Source organism: Perna viridis, chromosome 8, assembly GCF_037379345.1.
Source record: "Perna viridis isolate PV_CMFRI_1.1 ecotype Kerala chromosome 8, ASM3737934v1, whole genome shotgun sequence".
Taxonomy (NCBI): domain Eukaryota; kingdom Metazoa; phylum Mollusca; class Bivalvia; order Mytilida; family Mytilidae; genus Perna; species Perna viridis.
Window position 1 is genome coordinate 12341609 of NC_142452.1, and position 15738 is coordinate 12357346.

At 31.6% G+C, this 15738-nt stretch overlaps 1 protein-coding gene across 3 annotated transcripts; it reads left to right on the forward strand.

Moving 5' to 3' along the window:
- The first annotated feature begins 340 nt into the window (after positions 1-340).
- On the forward strand, positions 341-15416 carry LOC148609363 (uncharacterized). 3 transcript variants are annotated; one of them, XM_088540674.1, is made up of 5 exons: positions 341-895; positions 10271-10427; positions 10759-10880; positions 11951-12077; positions 12987-15416. In XM_088540674.1, exons 1-5 carry the CDS (start codon positions 850-852, stop codon positions 13345-13347), a joined length of 813 nt encoding a protein of 270 aa, XP_088396800.1. In that variant the 5' UTR covers positions 341-849; the 3' UTR covers positions 13348-15416. The 3 variants fall into 3 exon arrangements, with proteins under 3 accessions (XP_088396800.1, XP_088396799.1, XP_088396801.1); XM_088540673.1 differs by lacking the exon at positions 341-895 and adding an exon at positions 4359-7471; XM_088540675.1 differs by lacking the exon at positions 341-895 and adding an exon at positions 4367-9475.
- Positions 15417-15738: the final 322 nt, after the last annotated feature.

Consider the following 15738-nt stretch of genomic DNA (forward strand, 5'->3'; position numbering starts at 1 on the left):
ACAACTACCTAAGAAAAAAATAGTAATTTAAAACGATTGATAAATCTACAACCCACTAAATAATAAATACAAGGAACAAAAGAATGGAAGAAGAAGTTGATACACACGTTTTATCTCTATGATTTTTCATAATCAATAACTCTAAGAAAATCGAGGAATTACCGACACAAGCACTGTTAGTCGATAATGAAACGAGTAATTACTTCATCTAATTTTTACTTTCTCTAGTGGCCAATCTGCTTTAGATCTGCTTCAGATCCAGTCTATAATATTAACACTGGAATACCGCCTATAGAAACCCTTCACGTTATCTCTTTTACAAAAATCACAGATGAATTATTGATGTGCAAACAAATAGGAACTTGGATTATTAGGAAGCTGGATTATCGTTTTTCCAGTTTCTGATACTTTGGTTCATTGAGAAAGAGAAATCGCTAGTCTATAGCTGGATTAACTTATATACCAGACATGGTGTAAATGTTTCCTGATGAAGTTACATTAACCCGTCACTAATCACGACTGGTATCCTATCATTACAACTAATTATAAGGACCAGTCAAGTGGATCTTTCCTGCATTTTACATTAAAGTACTGATTTTTTGTACATGCAGTGGGTATTTTGAACATTTTGTGCAGGGAGATTTTTATTGTTAATCTGCTTATTTCATTTCGCTTAATTGACGCGAGTAAAACATGTTACACTATTATAAATGACCAGAGGATAGACCACTGGATGATAACACCATATGTAACATAAAGATTTTATCATTGTTTTGGAAAATACCATAAGTTTGTTGGAGTTTAGTAACAAAGATATGGGACGTCAATAAAGGGACGTATAGTTCTGATATGGGAATTAATATTCTTTTTCTGGATGTTATTATTATTATAACAGGTAAAGTTTATTTTCTTTCGATTGTCAGCTAGCATATACTTCAACACATACCACAAGTTTTTTTTATCCACTGCATCTCGTTCGATGAACACAAATTCCAAATCATGTTATTCTTATTCCTTAAAAAATCCGAACGTACTAACAAAATCACCAACAAGATCAGTCTCCTTCTGAAATAAGAAATCTACTCCTGGAAATTTCAATCTACTCCGTCTATTATTTGTGTCGAGCCGATCTTTGAAAGTCCGACGCCCTTTTATTGTTGTAAAACAATCCACATGAATATTCTAGTATATACAAGTATTAATATTTTTTGTTTCAATGATGGCAGGTACACGTTTGTTCTTACATATATTTTATTGATAGGAGTCCTTCGTACATGACATTGTACATGTAGCTGTACAAATATAAGATATACATCATACATAAACTCGTTATACATGTACATGTACAAATGTCAAAATAAAATAAAAAAAATAAGCTGTTTAAATCTTATAATATTGTTTTTTTTCCTTTATTGTGATTAGATTTTATTTGGATAATTTTAACAACTATTTATAGATATAAATATATTAAGTTTATTAAGGTTTAAGTGGTTTTCTAAAATAAGGTCAAAATACTTTACATAGTTGTTATGACAGTTGTCTCAGAGTTGACTAGAGTTACTTACATTACTTCAATGGTTTAATATAGGCTGTACTATCGGTTTTATCATTTAAGTTACTATGTTGTGGCATTGTCCAGTTCTTGAAGAACTCGTGCATACCTCACATATTTCCACAAATAATGTCCGTAAATCCGTTGTTTCAACTTTTGGGCAGTTAAAACTATTTCAAATTATTTACCAGCATTTATTGCATTTATGTTAATATACATCTGTATTTTTTTGCCTGTGTTGCTTTTGTTTTTCTTGTTCTTGTTTGTTTTGCCTTTTGTCGGTTTGTTTTTGTTTGTTTTTTGTTGTTGTTTTGTTGTTGTTGTTTTTATTTTCTGGTTATTGTTTTTGCAATTGTTCTGTAGCTTAATACTTAAATTTGACGCTTCCATATCCACTGCCAATGAGTTTTACTTGACTGTCCTGCCCCTTTTTGCGACCGGCTGTAAAATCAGCCTATGCACGTGCAATAATGTATACAAGTAGCAGCACACTTTCCTGACCCATAAAGTGTGTTTATTCTTAACAAGTCAGTCAATTAACCAATCACTGAGTCTTTTACTCTATAGTTACTTCACGAACGTCGTCAAGGAGGAGTCGAAAATAATACATGTAGTTTTTGTAGAGGTCGGTGTATATATATATATATCAAATATAATTTACAGTCCCCAATTCTATATAAAGAAATATCTAAAATATATTGTGTAAGACAAAATGACATTTTATAAGGTCAATGTAATATTTTCACAGCAATTTATATACATGTATTTTTATAGTACATTAATGAGCTTTTTTATTGCGGTAAATATTTGCCAAGTAGTTTCAGTATAGTATCCCCAGACGTATGTTCTACTTAAACAAATCTTGAAACCAAACAAATTAAATTCCACTTGTGAATGTTGACAAGATATTTAATCTTATTACAAATAATCTCCTCACTATGACACAATATTTAACGGAATAGTATCAATGTTAACTGTTTCTTTTCCTGTCGAATGATACATAACACCCACTTATCACATGTACATACTTCAAACATTGAATTTTACAATAAAGTAAATCTTGTGGTTGCAAAGCCGACCTAACCACAGGACACATATACATGTAACACTGTATCTTGTTTTGTTTTTTTTAAAGAAAATATCTTAATGAGTTCTATGAATAAAGCTTAATGTTTTAAATGAGGAAACACTGAAGGATACATTTCCTCGACCAGCAAGCCTTTAGTTTCGTATAATACATTTGCATCCATTTTATAACAGTTGCTGTAATACTAACGTAGTATTCGACACCTTTAAAGGTTTATAGGGAATAAAATGGAATTCCGTTGTATTTTAATTTTAAAATTCGATCTTTGAAATAAGAAATTTCTAGTTTCTATCAAATAAATATAAACGGGGAAAATAAAAATAAAATTGATGAGATGTTTATTGTCAAAACATGCGAGTCTTTGATGGACCAATTTGAACATCACATTAGATCCGTGACAAATTGGAAATTGGCTAACACTAACGTAACGTAACATCACACCTTTTATTTATAGGTAGTGTCACGAAATATCAAATCCATCGTTCTACTGTGGACAGAATCTCGGTCGTTCATCTCAGATCATATCTATTTATTGGTCTCTCGGACCTGGACTTGGCTTGGGGATATACTTAACTGGATAGAGGCCATGTTTAATGTTAAACTCACTTCGTAATTGTAATTGGTCCTTACTGTTCAACTTATTCGTTGTAGTAAATTTATATGCCACCATCTTGTCCTTGGTTTGACCTTCCTATATACAAAGTTGATACACTTGTTCCATTTAAAATCAGACAATTTCCTTTGAAATGCACATGTTTGCAAAAAACGCATACCTACTCGTCCTTTTATGTTTTTGAAAATACCACTACGGAATTCATAATAATTATAAATCGTCAAGCACAGAAAATAAATCTATTTGAACCAAGTTGAACACAGTGTTGATATTTATCAGGACAATAAGTACAAAACGCTCTCAGAATATTGTTGATTTTATAAACATGTTTATTACCCCCTTTGGGAAAACGACAGATTACTTATAATTATAGATAATCTAGCATGTTACATTAGAATTCAATCCCCTTATAGCCATATTTATGTTCATTGTGCATTTTAGCATACAGTAAAAAACTGAAATTAACTGATTAGTAAATCTCTGGTCGTTTTATTTTGCCATTCGGAAACAACGTGAAGAAGACTATCACTTTTTGTAGAACAATCAACAGGACATTAACATACAATAACCCCTCTTAATAAAAGGCCCTGGTTTATGAATATGGCTGTTGGAGAAAGTTTTCAACTTCTAACCGAAATATGGCCCGACATTCCTCCGGATAGACAATTGCTATTTAGATTGCCTCATGTTTTCCCAAGCAATCAATGCTTTGTCATTTAACTGGAAATTCTGTTTAATTTCCCTGAGTAGCCGTTTATATCCCAGTAAATTGTAAATAACTCAGAAAGTAATCGATCAGGAAAAAAACAAAGCATTTCATCTTGTGTGATTGTAATTAGTTCGGAGGAAGTTTTTATTGGGTATTGGATTTCCATGTTTTAATTGACAGTATTTGAATTGGAATGGATATAGTTATAATCTCAGCGTTGTTGTTAGGTAGTAAACGCGTTGGAGCATGAACACTCAGTCATTCCAAAACGCACTTAAATTGTTTATCAATACATCAATGCATTATAAGCTTCAAACTTTTATGGGAAGAAATTGTGGACATACATTGTATAAACTTTGGTAATATAAAAAATAAGATCACCTAATATATTGTTAATTAACTTACATTGTATACCAATCTTATTTTTATTTCTCAGTAGTTCATTTGCTGTATATGCCTTTATAAGTACCGTATTACTAATATTTCTATGTAATCTTCGAAAAGAAGTGGTGTCGTCTCTCTGTGGACTCTAGACTAAGTCTTCATACATACAGTAGTTAAATATTTCTGTCATTGTTTGCCATTTTCTTCTCGAAGTAGTTTAAATTGATACAACTGTAGGTATATATTCGCATGCAAACCAAAACTTTCAATACTTTCACTCTCAGTTGTAGAAATCATATAAAAAGTGCAGAAGCCCTCGCATTTTAACCACTATTCTATGAATTAAGAACAAATGACGTAGCACGGTCACGTGACCACATGGCTAATTAATATTCGTATGGCTTGGGTCATCGTCGATTTTGAATCAGTTAATCTTCAATAAAACGACGTGACTACAAGGGGTGTTTTTATGATATATATTTGGTGTAATAAATCAAATAAACCAAAAATTGAAAAAAAAAATAATAATAATGATAATGGTTGTGTCATTTCTCTTTTCACTGGAAGAGTACTTAAGGGAAACAAGGTTACAGAGTGAATTATAACCAAAATATTATTGCCGAAGAACACCTAGATTTAACGCGAGTGCGGAACTTGGCACGAGTGATCCTGTTTTGGTTATTCACAATAACCAATTCATTAGCCTCTTTATATTGTATATATTTTCTTCATAGTTTATCGATATTTTCAACATGAATTTTTAATTCTGTGATTGGTGGATTGATACCAAAGGTGTGACGTTTTGGCGGGAGAAAGTCCAAGAGTGAAATGACTCAGATTTATCGAAATTTATTACACCGGGAAAATTCAATACAACACTGCTATCTTCATGATAAAGGTGCATTGTTTAATCACTACTGCTAACAAAAATGCATGTACCCATATGGTGGCTTTGAGCTGATATTTTCATCCAGGTGGGGTTGTTGTCTGTTTGACATTCACAACATACCTTTTCTCGTTAAACTAAACTTCAGTTTTATTCTAAATATTCTGAGTCATATGAGTTTGAAGCTTTAAGAAGGGCTTTAAGATCTAAATCTGATAAAACCTTCAATTTACGGTAATTCATACATTAATTCGGTTATAGCATGGAAATAGCAGGTTATAAAGTTCACTGCACCTTTTATCGAAGCATCGACATTAAAACTCGACATGATATATTTCAAAGACAAAATTTTCCGGATCATTAATGTAGAAATGTAGAACGAAGCTTCAGCCATTTAATGATTGTTTGATGTGGAAAACTCTTTTACATGGGACATCATGATACTTCCGCTACATTTCTTGTCATCGATCGTTAATTCTTGACGCATTAACAATAGAACACGTCGTGAAATCAACCCTACTATGAAATCATTATTGTGACCAACCAAGACCGATTTCGTGACCAAATTCAACTTTGGAATATTTCAAAAAATCTAGTAAATTCAAATTGATAGTTTTAAAATAGAGGCATTGACATGTAAGCCCTACAAGTGGTTGATCCAGGGTAAGGTTGTAGGATTTAATAGAAATATCTCCCCCCTTTTATTAAAAGGATTTTGTTAATTGTCTGCAAATGTTAAACAAAACAAGGAAATGATAGCCTGAAATCTTTAAGACAAATTATGAATCGGACCCCCTCCTCCCCATAAACACATTTTTATGTATTTCTGGACCTACCACTCATATATTAAAGTTTAGATTTACGTCCACTGCGATCCAAAATGATATATATATTAAGACATAATGTCATGATATACTAGATTTTTATTTGTATATTATCATAGATATAATGTCTGGTCCATATTACGTGCAATGGACCGGTAAAAAATTATATAGACCGCCTCGTTTTTAAATTAAGAACGTGATGTCATAATTTAAGAAGGAAAAAAGAATAATATAATAAATAAGGTATGTAGAGTTGTCTGTGATTTCTGTTTTCTTCCACACGAACGATCCAGTGAAGTATACATCAAAATATGTAATATAGCAAATTGTAAATGTTACTTCTGGTCAAATTGCAATATACCTCGACCCCCCCCTAAAAAAATGGCAAACAATGTTAAACAGTGGCAAGTTTGTAATCAATAAAATGTGAAAATGACAGTGTTAAAATACATAAAATCGTGAATGTTATTTGATCTAGATACTAAGTGATGCTAAGCGATTCTTGTCCTTTTTTTTGGAGGAAAAATGAGGAAAAATCTTGATGATCAGATTTCGTTTGCCAAAATACAGACTAAACGTAATAACAATTCAACACAGCTATTTCAAAACGTTGTTTCGCTACGATTGCATATACGTAAGATATTTTGTTTTTGTCTATATTCTTGTTTATTTATATAATTATACATATATAAGGGTCTGAAAAATTCCCAACGATGTTTGACAGTTCTAACGTTATCTTCCCTATCAATTTGACCTGATGGAGCAGTGTAGCGAATGGAGTCGTCACATTCTGAGACGTTGCATATGTTTGTTTTTCTATTTTTCTTTTTGTTAGCTAAATGAATCGTTTCACCTTAACTATAGGTTATATTTACTTCACGTAAAATCCGTTTGGTTATGAAGTTAATGCAATTATCAACACAATAAAGCCATAATGTACCACTTTATTGTGCTGTTATGGAGGTCGGAAATGGCAACCATTTAGCGCTGTTTATCTGATTGAATCCTTTTATTGGTAGAATATAATCTGATGGCATTAGAACATCAGGGCTTTATGTAAAACACGTTCTTTAGAATAGAATTGATATACGTATAACAGAGATGGTTATAGGAATTAAATAAAACCGATAAAGCCAATTCTCCCGCCATTCTTCACCAGCAGAAGACAATCATAGCAAATCGCGTGCAGACGAGATGATAAACCACAAACTAAATTTCCACAATCAATATGCGATCCATCATTAGCTCTAACAATTTCACAGAAATAAGTTGCTAAATTTCCGGGAGATTGAAAAACATCTTCACCGATGACTGATGTCGTGTATATGGTTGATCTATCAGACAGTTCACTGGAAGACACTGTGAATATCTACATGAAAGGGATTAATTTGTTACTTAATTTCCTCCCAACAATACGTGAGTATTGCGGTACTATTTGCTTCTTTTATTTTCCTGCAGAATTGTTTAAATGTTTTGTATCGTCGTCTACATATCAAACGGTTGTGTATGTATTCTACACCAAATAGGTATATGGACCGTATGATTTTGATCATGGAATCAACGAACTCCCTATCAACATACTGATGTATCTTGATACAATTTGTAAATTGACTAAAACTTACTTTGAATAAATTGTTTTTTTTTTAAAATAATGAAATAATGACGCATAATACATATAAAAAAAAGTTGCAAAAAGAACAAAAAAAAAAAAAAAAAGGCAAGCAAAGGTCATTCACGTTTGTATTTTGTAATAGCTAAATACTTTACGTCGAAAAAGCCATTTAAAACATAGTTTTTTAAAAAGTTTTTATCAGTTTACTTTCAACACATTATTTTTAATCAATTTTACACAAAATAAAAAAAAGTTAAATAATAGAAACCTAACAGATTTACTAAAACGATACTTCGATATTTATTTCTTGCAACGGTTGGACTATACGAGTATATTTATAGGCAAAACTAGCTTACAGAAAAAGCCAGTACTCTTTCGAGGTACATACAGCTTGTTATCATTTGTCCTACTTGTTAAAGGGTTTGTATTCTGTATCGATCTCGAGAGTTAAATCGGAATTCAACAGATTTCTGTTCGTTTTATTGTTGTAAATATGTTAAATATGTTTAACCCCGCCACACTGTCCCTAGCCAGGAACCTGTAGTCCAGTGTTTGTCGTTGTTTTTTTTTATTTTCATTGTTATTCGTTTTAATTTGTTTTCTTTAGAGGTCGATTTTCGTCTTTTATGAGTATTTTCACTTCATTTATTTTGGGGCTTATTACAGCTTGCTTTATGGTATTGAAATTGCCTATAATTGAATACTGTGTGGTGGCCTGTATCAGTTTAACTGTTCGTTGCTTGTATTTTGGTGGATGACTATCTCATTGGCTAACATACCACATATCCTATTCTTATATTAAGCCCAGACAGTAAAGGCGGTGCGCCCAAAATATTCATTTTATCTATCCCTCAGATCAGCTGTTCCTTAGATGTGGTTCTTTCTGATGTTATTACATCAGAGACGTATTCTTTGTCTTCGCTGTGCCGCAGACATTACCAACTTACTTCACCAAAACATAAATCTGTATTATGTCTAACATATTATCATAACAAGATTTCAATAACCACGATCCATTCGTGTTCCTACTGTCCAATCAAAATTACATGTACATGTACTTATATATACTTGTCGATTAATTCACGTGAACATCCCAAACACTTTTTTTACGCAAGATTACAAGAATTGCAGAAAACCTCGTTTCTAACGTTTAGTCATATTTGAATTTCCATAACTTTCCGCTTGTTGATACATGGAACTGCTATTTTATTTACATGTATACGCATGTAAGGATAAATATTTTTTACTGTTCTTTTATTCAAATAACTCAAATAAATACAAATGATTTTGTTTAGATGAAATAATACTTATTGCCTAAATTGCACAATGTCGTTTAGATTTGTTAATCATTATCAAAAAAATATGCATATGTACATGAAAAATATAAAGGAACAGGCCAATATAGATTTTTTGGAACATGTATTTCCGTCTACCCATTGTCTCCACTTACCTTCTATAGCTGTTTCTTGTTGATTTAAATGGACTTTATTTTTATACACATTCTTCCAACGTCTGTTTCTTAAATACGAATTAATGAGTTGGTATACTAAATAATTTTGATGCCTATAAATTTTATATATTCGTGTTTATTTTTGTTTATTCGTATTGTTTTCCGTTGTATTAGATAGATATGGTCGTATCAAATATTGAAAATATATGTCTGTATATTACAAATATATTTTTAGTGTAGCATTCTGTGTATTAACTATATGAAAATCAAATCATGTTCCAAACTGATTGAAAACCAAGCTGTCAAAACTTCTTCGATCATGGCTGATATTTTCATTAACAACAAGTGACTGTCAATGGTCAGTAATATATTCTTATTTAGCCAGATCTTTTAATAACGTCCTTCCAGTGATGAAGCATTTGTCATATTACGGGAAACATGATATGAACAGAATCGAAACGAGAAACAAATTGCAAGTTGTTGCTAATCAAATGAGTAAATGAAGCATAATATGAAGTATCGATCTGTGCGGTCATAAAATCCATTTCTTTGTATTGAAGTACCTCTAGGGGTTATGGTTATTGGAGAAATTTGGAAACTCTTATTGTGTGTTCTCTCAAAAAGTATAAAGCTTGTCACTGTGTATTGAAATAACTGACATTGTTGAACAGAATTTTGTCAATTACGTTATACGGCGCAGAGAAAATTCCAGTATCATGCCAGTCTGATATAAAAATTATCAGAATTAATACAAAAAAGACGTATGATTCTGACATTTAATTTTTTTCTGGTGCTCAGGGGGGCAAATAGAAATGATTGATTATTGTAAGGGTAACTATTACATTTCATATAGGAATATAAACAAACATTGAAACCTTATTTTAACTGTCACAAATAGGTGATGTATTGCAAAACAATTAGATGGTAAAATAGGAAAATCCGTTATAACAATATCAAATAATGGAATCGTGTTCATTGCACCCATTTGAAGGAGACTTTCATAGATTTTTACACTTACAGTTGTTGCATAAGTGTAAAATGTGTATATTAAGGGAAAAAATTAGCATCTACATGTGACTTTATTATAAACTCTAATTTTTTTGTATTTCAGTATGAATTTTCATATGTGTACGACGTTTTTTTTATTTTGCAGTAACAATTTGGAAGCACGTTATGTCACAGTGCTCAGAAGCACACAGCATGGCGTGTTCATGGCCTCTTGTAAAGCTAAAAAGTTATGAAGACATTCTGTATCCAATTGGAGGGTTCATTCCAGATTACAACGAAACTACTCTTCATCAGATCTGCAGGTACATATGTATGCCATCCAAATACATACATGTCTTAATAAAACGATACTATGTAACAAAAATGCCAAAAATATGGAAATTCAGAAACTGTGAAATACCAACGCGATGCATTATGTTAAATGCATTGCAAAAAGGCAAAAGTAAAAAACATAATCAACATTATAACAATGAATGTAAAGTTTATACCTTCAAAAAAGGCGATTTAGCAGCTATACGGTTAATATGATTGATGAAAAGAAATTGTATTCATTTTCGACCGTCGATTTTTCCTTATTTGTGAATTGTTGTGTTAAATATGTACACTACCTAGTAATATCAAATTTCTTTTCAGTCTATTTCAGGAATATAAGACTTGTTCCGAACCCTTTTTTCCTAATTGTGATCAACAGACACTCACAGAGTTCCACATTTTAGATAGTGCCTTTTCACCCATATGTAACCATTTATCATCAGGTATGTTTCTGCCATAGTTTAATACGTCCACCTTCTTACAATGAGTGTGTTTTGACATGTTTTCAAAAATACCACTTAATTTATCCAATCAAAAAACTATGCTGATTAGAATAATAGAAACTATTTGCTTAAGAGTTCTATCGATGTTATGTCTACACATGTATAAACTGTAAGAGATAAATGCATATTTTATTAAGCAAATAAACAAAAAAGACTACTGTATCCTTTGGTTCTGAATAACCCCACAATTTGTTGTTTGTTTGAATGGTTATTACTTACATGAAGAGTCATTGCTGTGTTTTCAACGTAAATAAAAGAGTTTGACAAGTAATTTAGGTTGTTGCACTTTTGAGACAAAAATTATATGGAATATATCAAAGTTTAGCTTTGATTTTGGTTGATTTCGTAGGAAAGTGCCTTTTTTTCAATATACAGATTTTTTTTACAAAAAGAACAATGAAACATATGGCGTATGACCGAAAAAGTCATCCTTTGTTCGTTGTGTTTTTCTTCACCTTGTGTCACCTCTAGCGATACTAAAATCATTAAGAAATCGTTAAAAATATATCTTTCTAAAATTATCAGATGGAAAATTATTGGATCGTCACCCTGACGATTTACGATATTTCTAAATCGAGATAAGAAGCCATCTTCACGGTATCTTCTTACAATGTTGGCATTACATACGGTAGTACCATTTTGGGATGAGAATATTGAGAAATGTAACATAGTCACAATGTTACATTGGCTGCGCGTATGTTTTGACCATTTTGTGTACCGAACGCATTCTAGTTTGCACATATTCGGCACAATCGAAAGTATTATTATTTATACTCCACAAAAATGTGAAGGGCCCTTTTGAAAAATCAAATCAAATACAATCTAGATTAATCTAAATTCGTAGAAAAAAAATCAAATTTATGATGCATAAACATTATAAAACTCAAACCTGACACATTTTGCTTTGAATTCAAATTCTAGATTGTATTCATTTAAAATGTGCGATTTTTTAAAAGTGGCTCTAAATGTTTTTGTGGAGTATGGAACAAAGATCATTATAATCCTTTCAGAATATATCAAACAAAGAACATGCTTCAGAAGATTGAAGCGGACATACCAAAAATGCCAGCAACAGAGGGAGGAAAAACTAAGAATGCAGAAACCGGATGCAATACATTATAAGTCCCATATGTGCACGTAAGTTACATAATTCATAGTTGCATGAGTTTGCATGACCACTAAATATCGGCGAAAAATATCGTAGTACCAAAATAGAAGGCCAATGTCGAAATCCAGGAGCATACATAGCCAAAAATGTGAAAAAGAGTCTGGAACGATCTACATACACACGCAATGTAAACAGCAGAAAAAAATATATTTACAGGTAAAAGTTTATCATAAGAAACCCTGACAGCACACGAAAAGTTAAAGCACTTGCAAAGTGAACCTTCAGCAACTGGCTAACATAGAAATGCGTATGAAGTGGCCATGAATTGAATAAATTTACAAAATTGACTGTGTTAAGTGACATGTAACGTTCTTATTTGAAAACAATGAAATTAACTTCTGTCTAGAACCTTAGTTCCTGTGATTACTTCTCTCCAGAACCTTAGTTCCTGTGATTACTTCTCTCTAGAACCTTGGTTCCTGTGATTACTTCTCTCTAGAACCTTGGTTCCTGTGATAACTTCTCTCTAGAACCTTGGTTCCTGTGATTACTTCTCTCTAGAACCTTAGTTTCTGTGATTACTTCTCTCTAGAACCTTGGTTCCTGTGATTACTCTTTCAATGTTTCCGAACATTTGATCATTAATTCCTGTATAAAATAAAACCGATATTAAAATGTCAGCCTACTATTGGGAATATTTACATGTTACAGTGTATAATAATTACTGTGAAGTATATAACAATTTATTTTTGACAAACGAGTGGTGTTTACAATACCTTAACCGCAATCTGTGAACAAGAAATTGTTCATACACTAGTAGTGTTTTGTCTATACCCATACAAAAGTGGAACCACCATTGACGTAATTATTTAAATGAATCCTCATAGTCTATTAATAGTGTTTGATATTTATTACCTGTTTCACAATTTTTTTTTCAGAGTAACAAATGACTATGTTAGTTGTACTTACACAGTAACTGCACTTTTGTGTTCGATAGAAGCTGCAAATGTCTATTTCAAAATAATAAACGAATCCATATCACTATTGTTGACAACATCTGGATTTTCATGCACTATACGTCACCCAAATGACGTCATAAAAGTAATACCTACAACAACATCGACATCAACAGTGACAACTGACATCAAGACATTGTCAACAAAACAACAGCCATCTGTGATACAGCATTCTAAAAACGACCACAATTCCGGAACAGTATTTAGTGGAATTATAAGAGACAATAAGATTGTATTCGTCATATCTTGTATATTGGTAGAATACGTGTATCTGTTGAGTTAGTGGTATTTGATGTTTGGTAGTATTGCTCTTTGAGTTTACTATAGTTTTATGAGTAAAAATAAGTATTAATTTAAAACGACAAAAATAGCTCATACCTTTGCAAAAAACCCAAAACATTCATCAATTTTTCAATTTTCGTCTGTTACATTTTGAACTAGAAGAGTTTGCCCTGAATTTGTTTACCGTATAAGGTACTGAAAATGGTTGCGTTGCGCAAGTAGATGCATTAACTATATATTTTATATTACTGTCGCCGAAGAGTGTTTTATGAATAGTTAACTATTTGGGGCCTTTTACAGCCTGCAATGGGGTTGGTAAGTCTTGTTCTAGTTTCAGTTTTTCTTCCTGAATTTTAGATGTAGAACTATTGAAATCCGAAGACCGGTCTGCAATTTATTGTTCACTTCCGGGAAATTAATACGCTGTATCGCTATGTAAAATCTTCTATTTTATGTTTTTCTTAACATTTTTAACCAGTAGAACTAGATATTTGTAATTTTTTATCAATATTTGTTTTACAAAAAGATATTTTGCTTTTAACATTGAACACAATGCTATGTTAATGACGAATCTCAATGCATTTGTATGGGAGATGAGGACCCATTCTCACGAAATCACGGTGTCACGTGACGAGACTTACATACTCTATTGCTGCATGGTATCATTGAAGACAGTGTGGTGATCTGTAGGAGTTTAATTGTTCGTTGCTTGACTTAAGGTGGATGACTATATCATTGGCAATCATACCACATCTCTTTTGTCATCTCATATGATCAAAAAATGCATGTTGGAAATACATAAAATCTGAAGATGTGTTAACTTATTGATTAATTTAGCCTCTTATTTAGCTGACTTACACCCTGACCTAATTTTAAAAGGGTGCAGCTTTTAGATAAAAACATGTTAAAATAGTTGAAGGTGATACAGCGTTGACCTTCATAAATTTTTTTTTAATTATTTTATTTTCCAAACATCTTATGACATTTAGCTAGATATTCAAAAAATCTCCCCCAAATATAAAAAATAAAAAAACAAAACAAAACAAACCAAAATGAAAACCACTGTATGCATTGCTCATTCCTTAATAGAATTTGTCATAGTATATGTATAATACTTTTGATATATCGTCAAGTTTTTAAAAAAAGTTAAACGGATCCAACTTTTAGAATTCAATGACCGAAAATGATACCTTTGGGCATTAGTAAAGGAAAGGATATGCTCACATTTATATTCATTCTTTTAGATGATATATGTTTCAAAAAGTATCGTGAAAACGAAGAAAAAAGGTAATAATGTTTTAATCATGCGTTATTTGTGAATCGTGAAAAAAATGCACTTAATTCAGAATGAAAAGGCACCAAATGTCTATTTAATATCATATTATGTTAGTGTTTCTATATTATACTATATTATTTTGGCTTTTTTGTGTGTATTTTTTACAGGGGACAGAGGTGGCTATTGAACTGAGGGCCATTGTCGAAAACTTAAATATGAAACTATCTTCTACAGTTTCAGTATTAAACCCTGCTTGAAAAAGGGAGACAATAAGTATTTTAAGTGATGATTTTGCAGACATGAATGGTTTCCTCAGTTATTAGAACATCGCAATATTGAAAGTATGTTTTTGCTCTGTTTTCGTTTTTTTTTTCTGAACAAATAATTTCTGAATTTTGAATTCGGTGTCTTCTGTTGGCATCTCAAGAATTTTAATATGAGCACTAACAGCAGTAGGCCAATAGTAACGCCCCTTTCTTTGAAAGTGGTTTTACATACATAATTAGAATTCAAGCATTTAACATTTGGAAGCCAAATTCTTTATCGCAGAATTTCGTTTGATTTGTTGCATGTAATGTGTTGCCATGCAAAATGCATTACTGCAAATGAGCATGAATTATAACAAGAAGAGTAAGAACTACTGACTATGTCTTATTGAATAACTTGCTATTGGATAGTTTGTGATTCATTATTTTGTATATTTTGAAAATGAGCAGTATACAGTAGGATGAGCGACATTGTTTTGTTTATATCCATAAAATTGTATATATAAAATTCTGTTATTCATGGCAGAAGGATAGTTGTTAAATATTTGGTTGTTACAATGCAATACATTTTATATAAAATTTATAAAGATGTCACAGTTCCTTTTTACGCCCTACTTATAGACTACTGATTAAGTTGAGTAGTATATGGTGTACTAAAGACTTCAATTGTGTGATAAACACAAACTACTTAGATGGCAACTTACGTAGAACTCCAGATTAGCATCACACAAAATGGGATTCATGGTTGGAGAGTCTACAAATTTATATTTTGATATTTTATTTACATTGTTATAGTAACCAGAAATTAACATGTGGCTTTTCATATAACCCTTGTTCTTAGGAAATAAAA

Excerpts from the sequence above, each read along its gene's own strand:
- LOC148609363 (XM_088540673.1), top strand. The coding sequence starts at position 7,363 with ATGACTGATGTCGTGTATATGGTTGATCTATCAGACAGTTCACTGGAA. Across the intron at positions 10,428-10,758 it reads ACTCTTCATCAGATCTGCAG|TCTATTTCAGGAATATAAGA; the intron begins GTACATATGTAT and ends ATTTCTTTTCAG. Across the intron at positions 12,078-12,986 it reads TATAAGTCCCATATGTGCAC|AGTAACAAATGACTATGTTA; the intron begins GTAAGTTACATA and ends TTTTTTTTTCAG.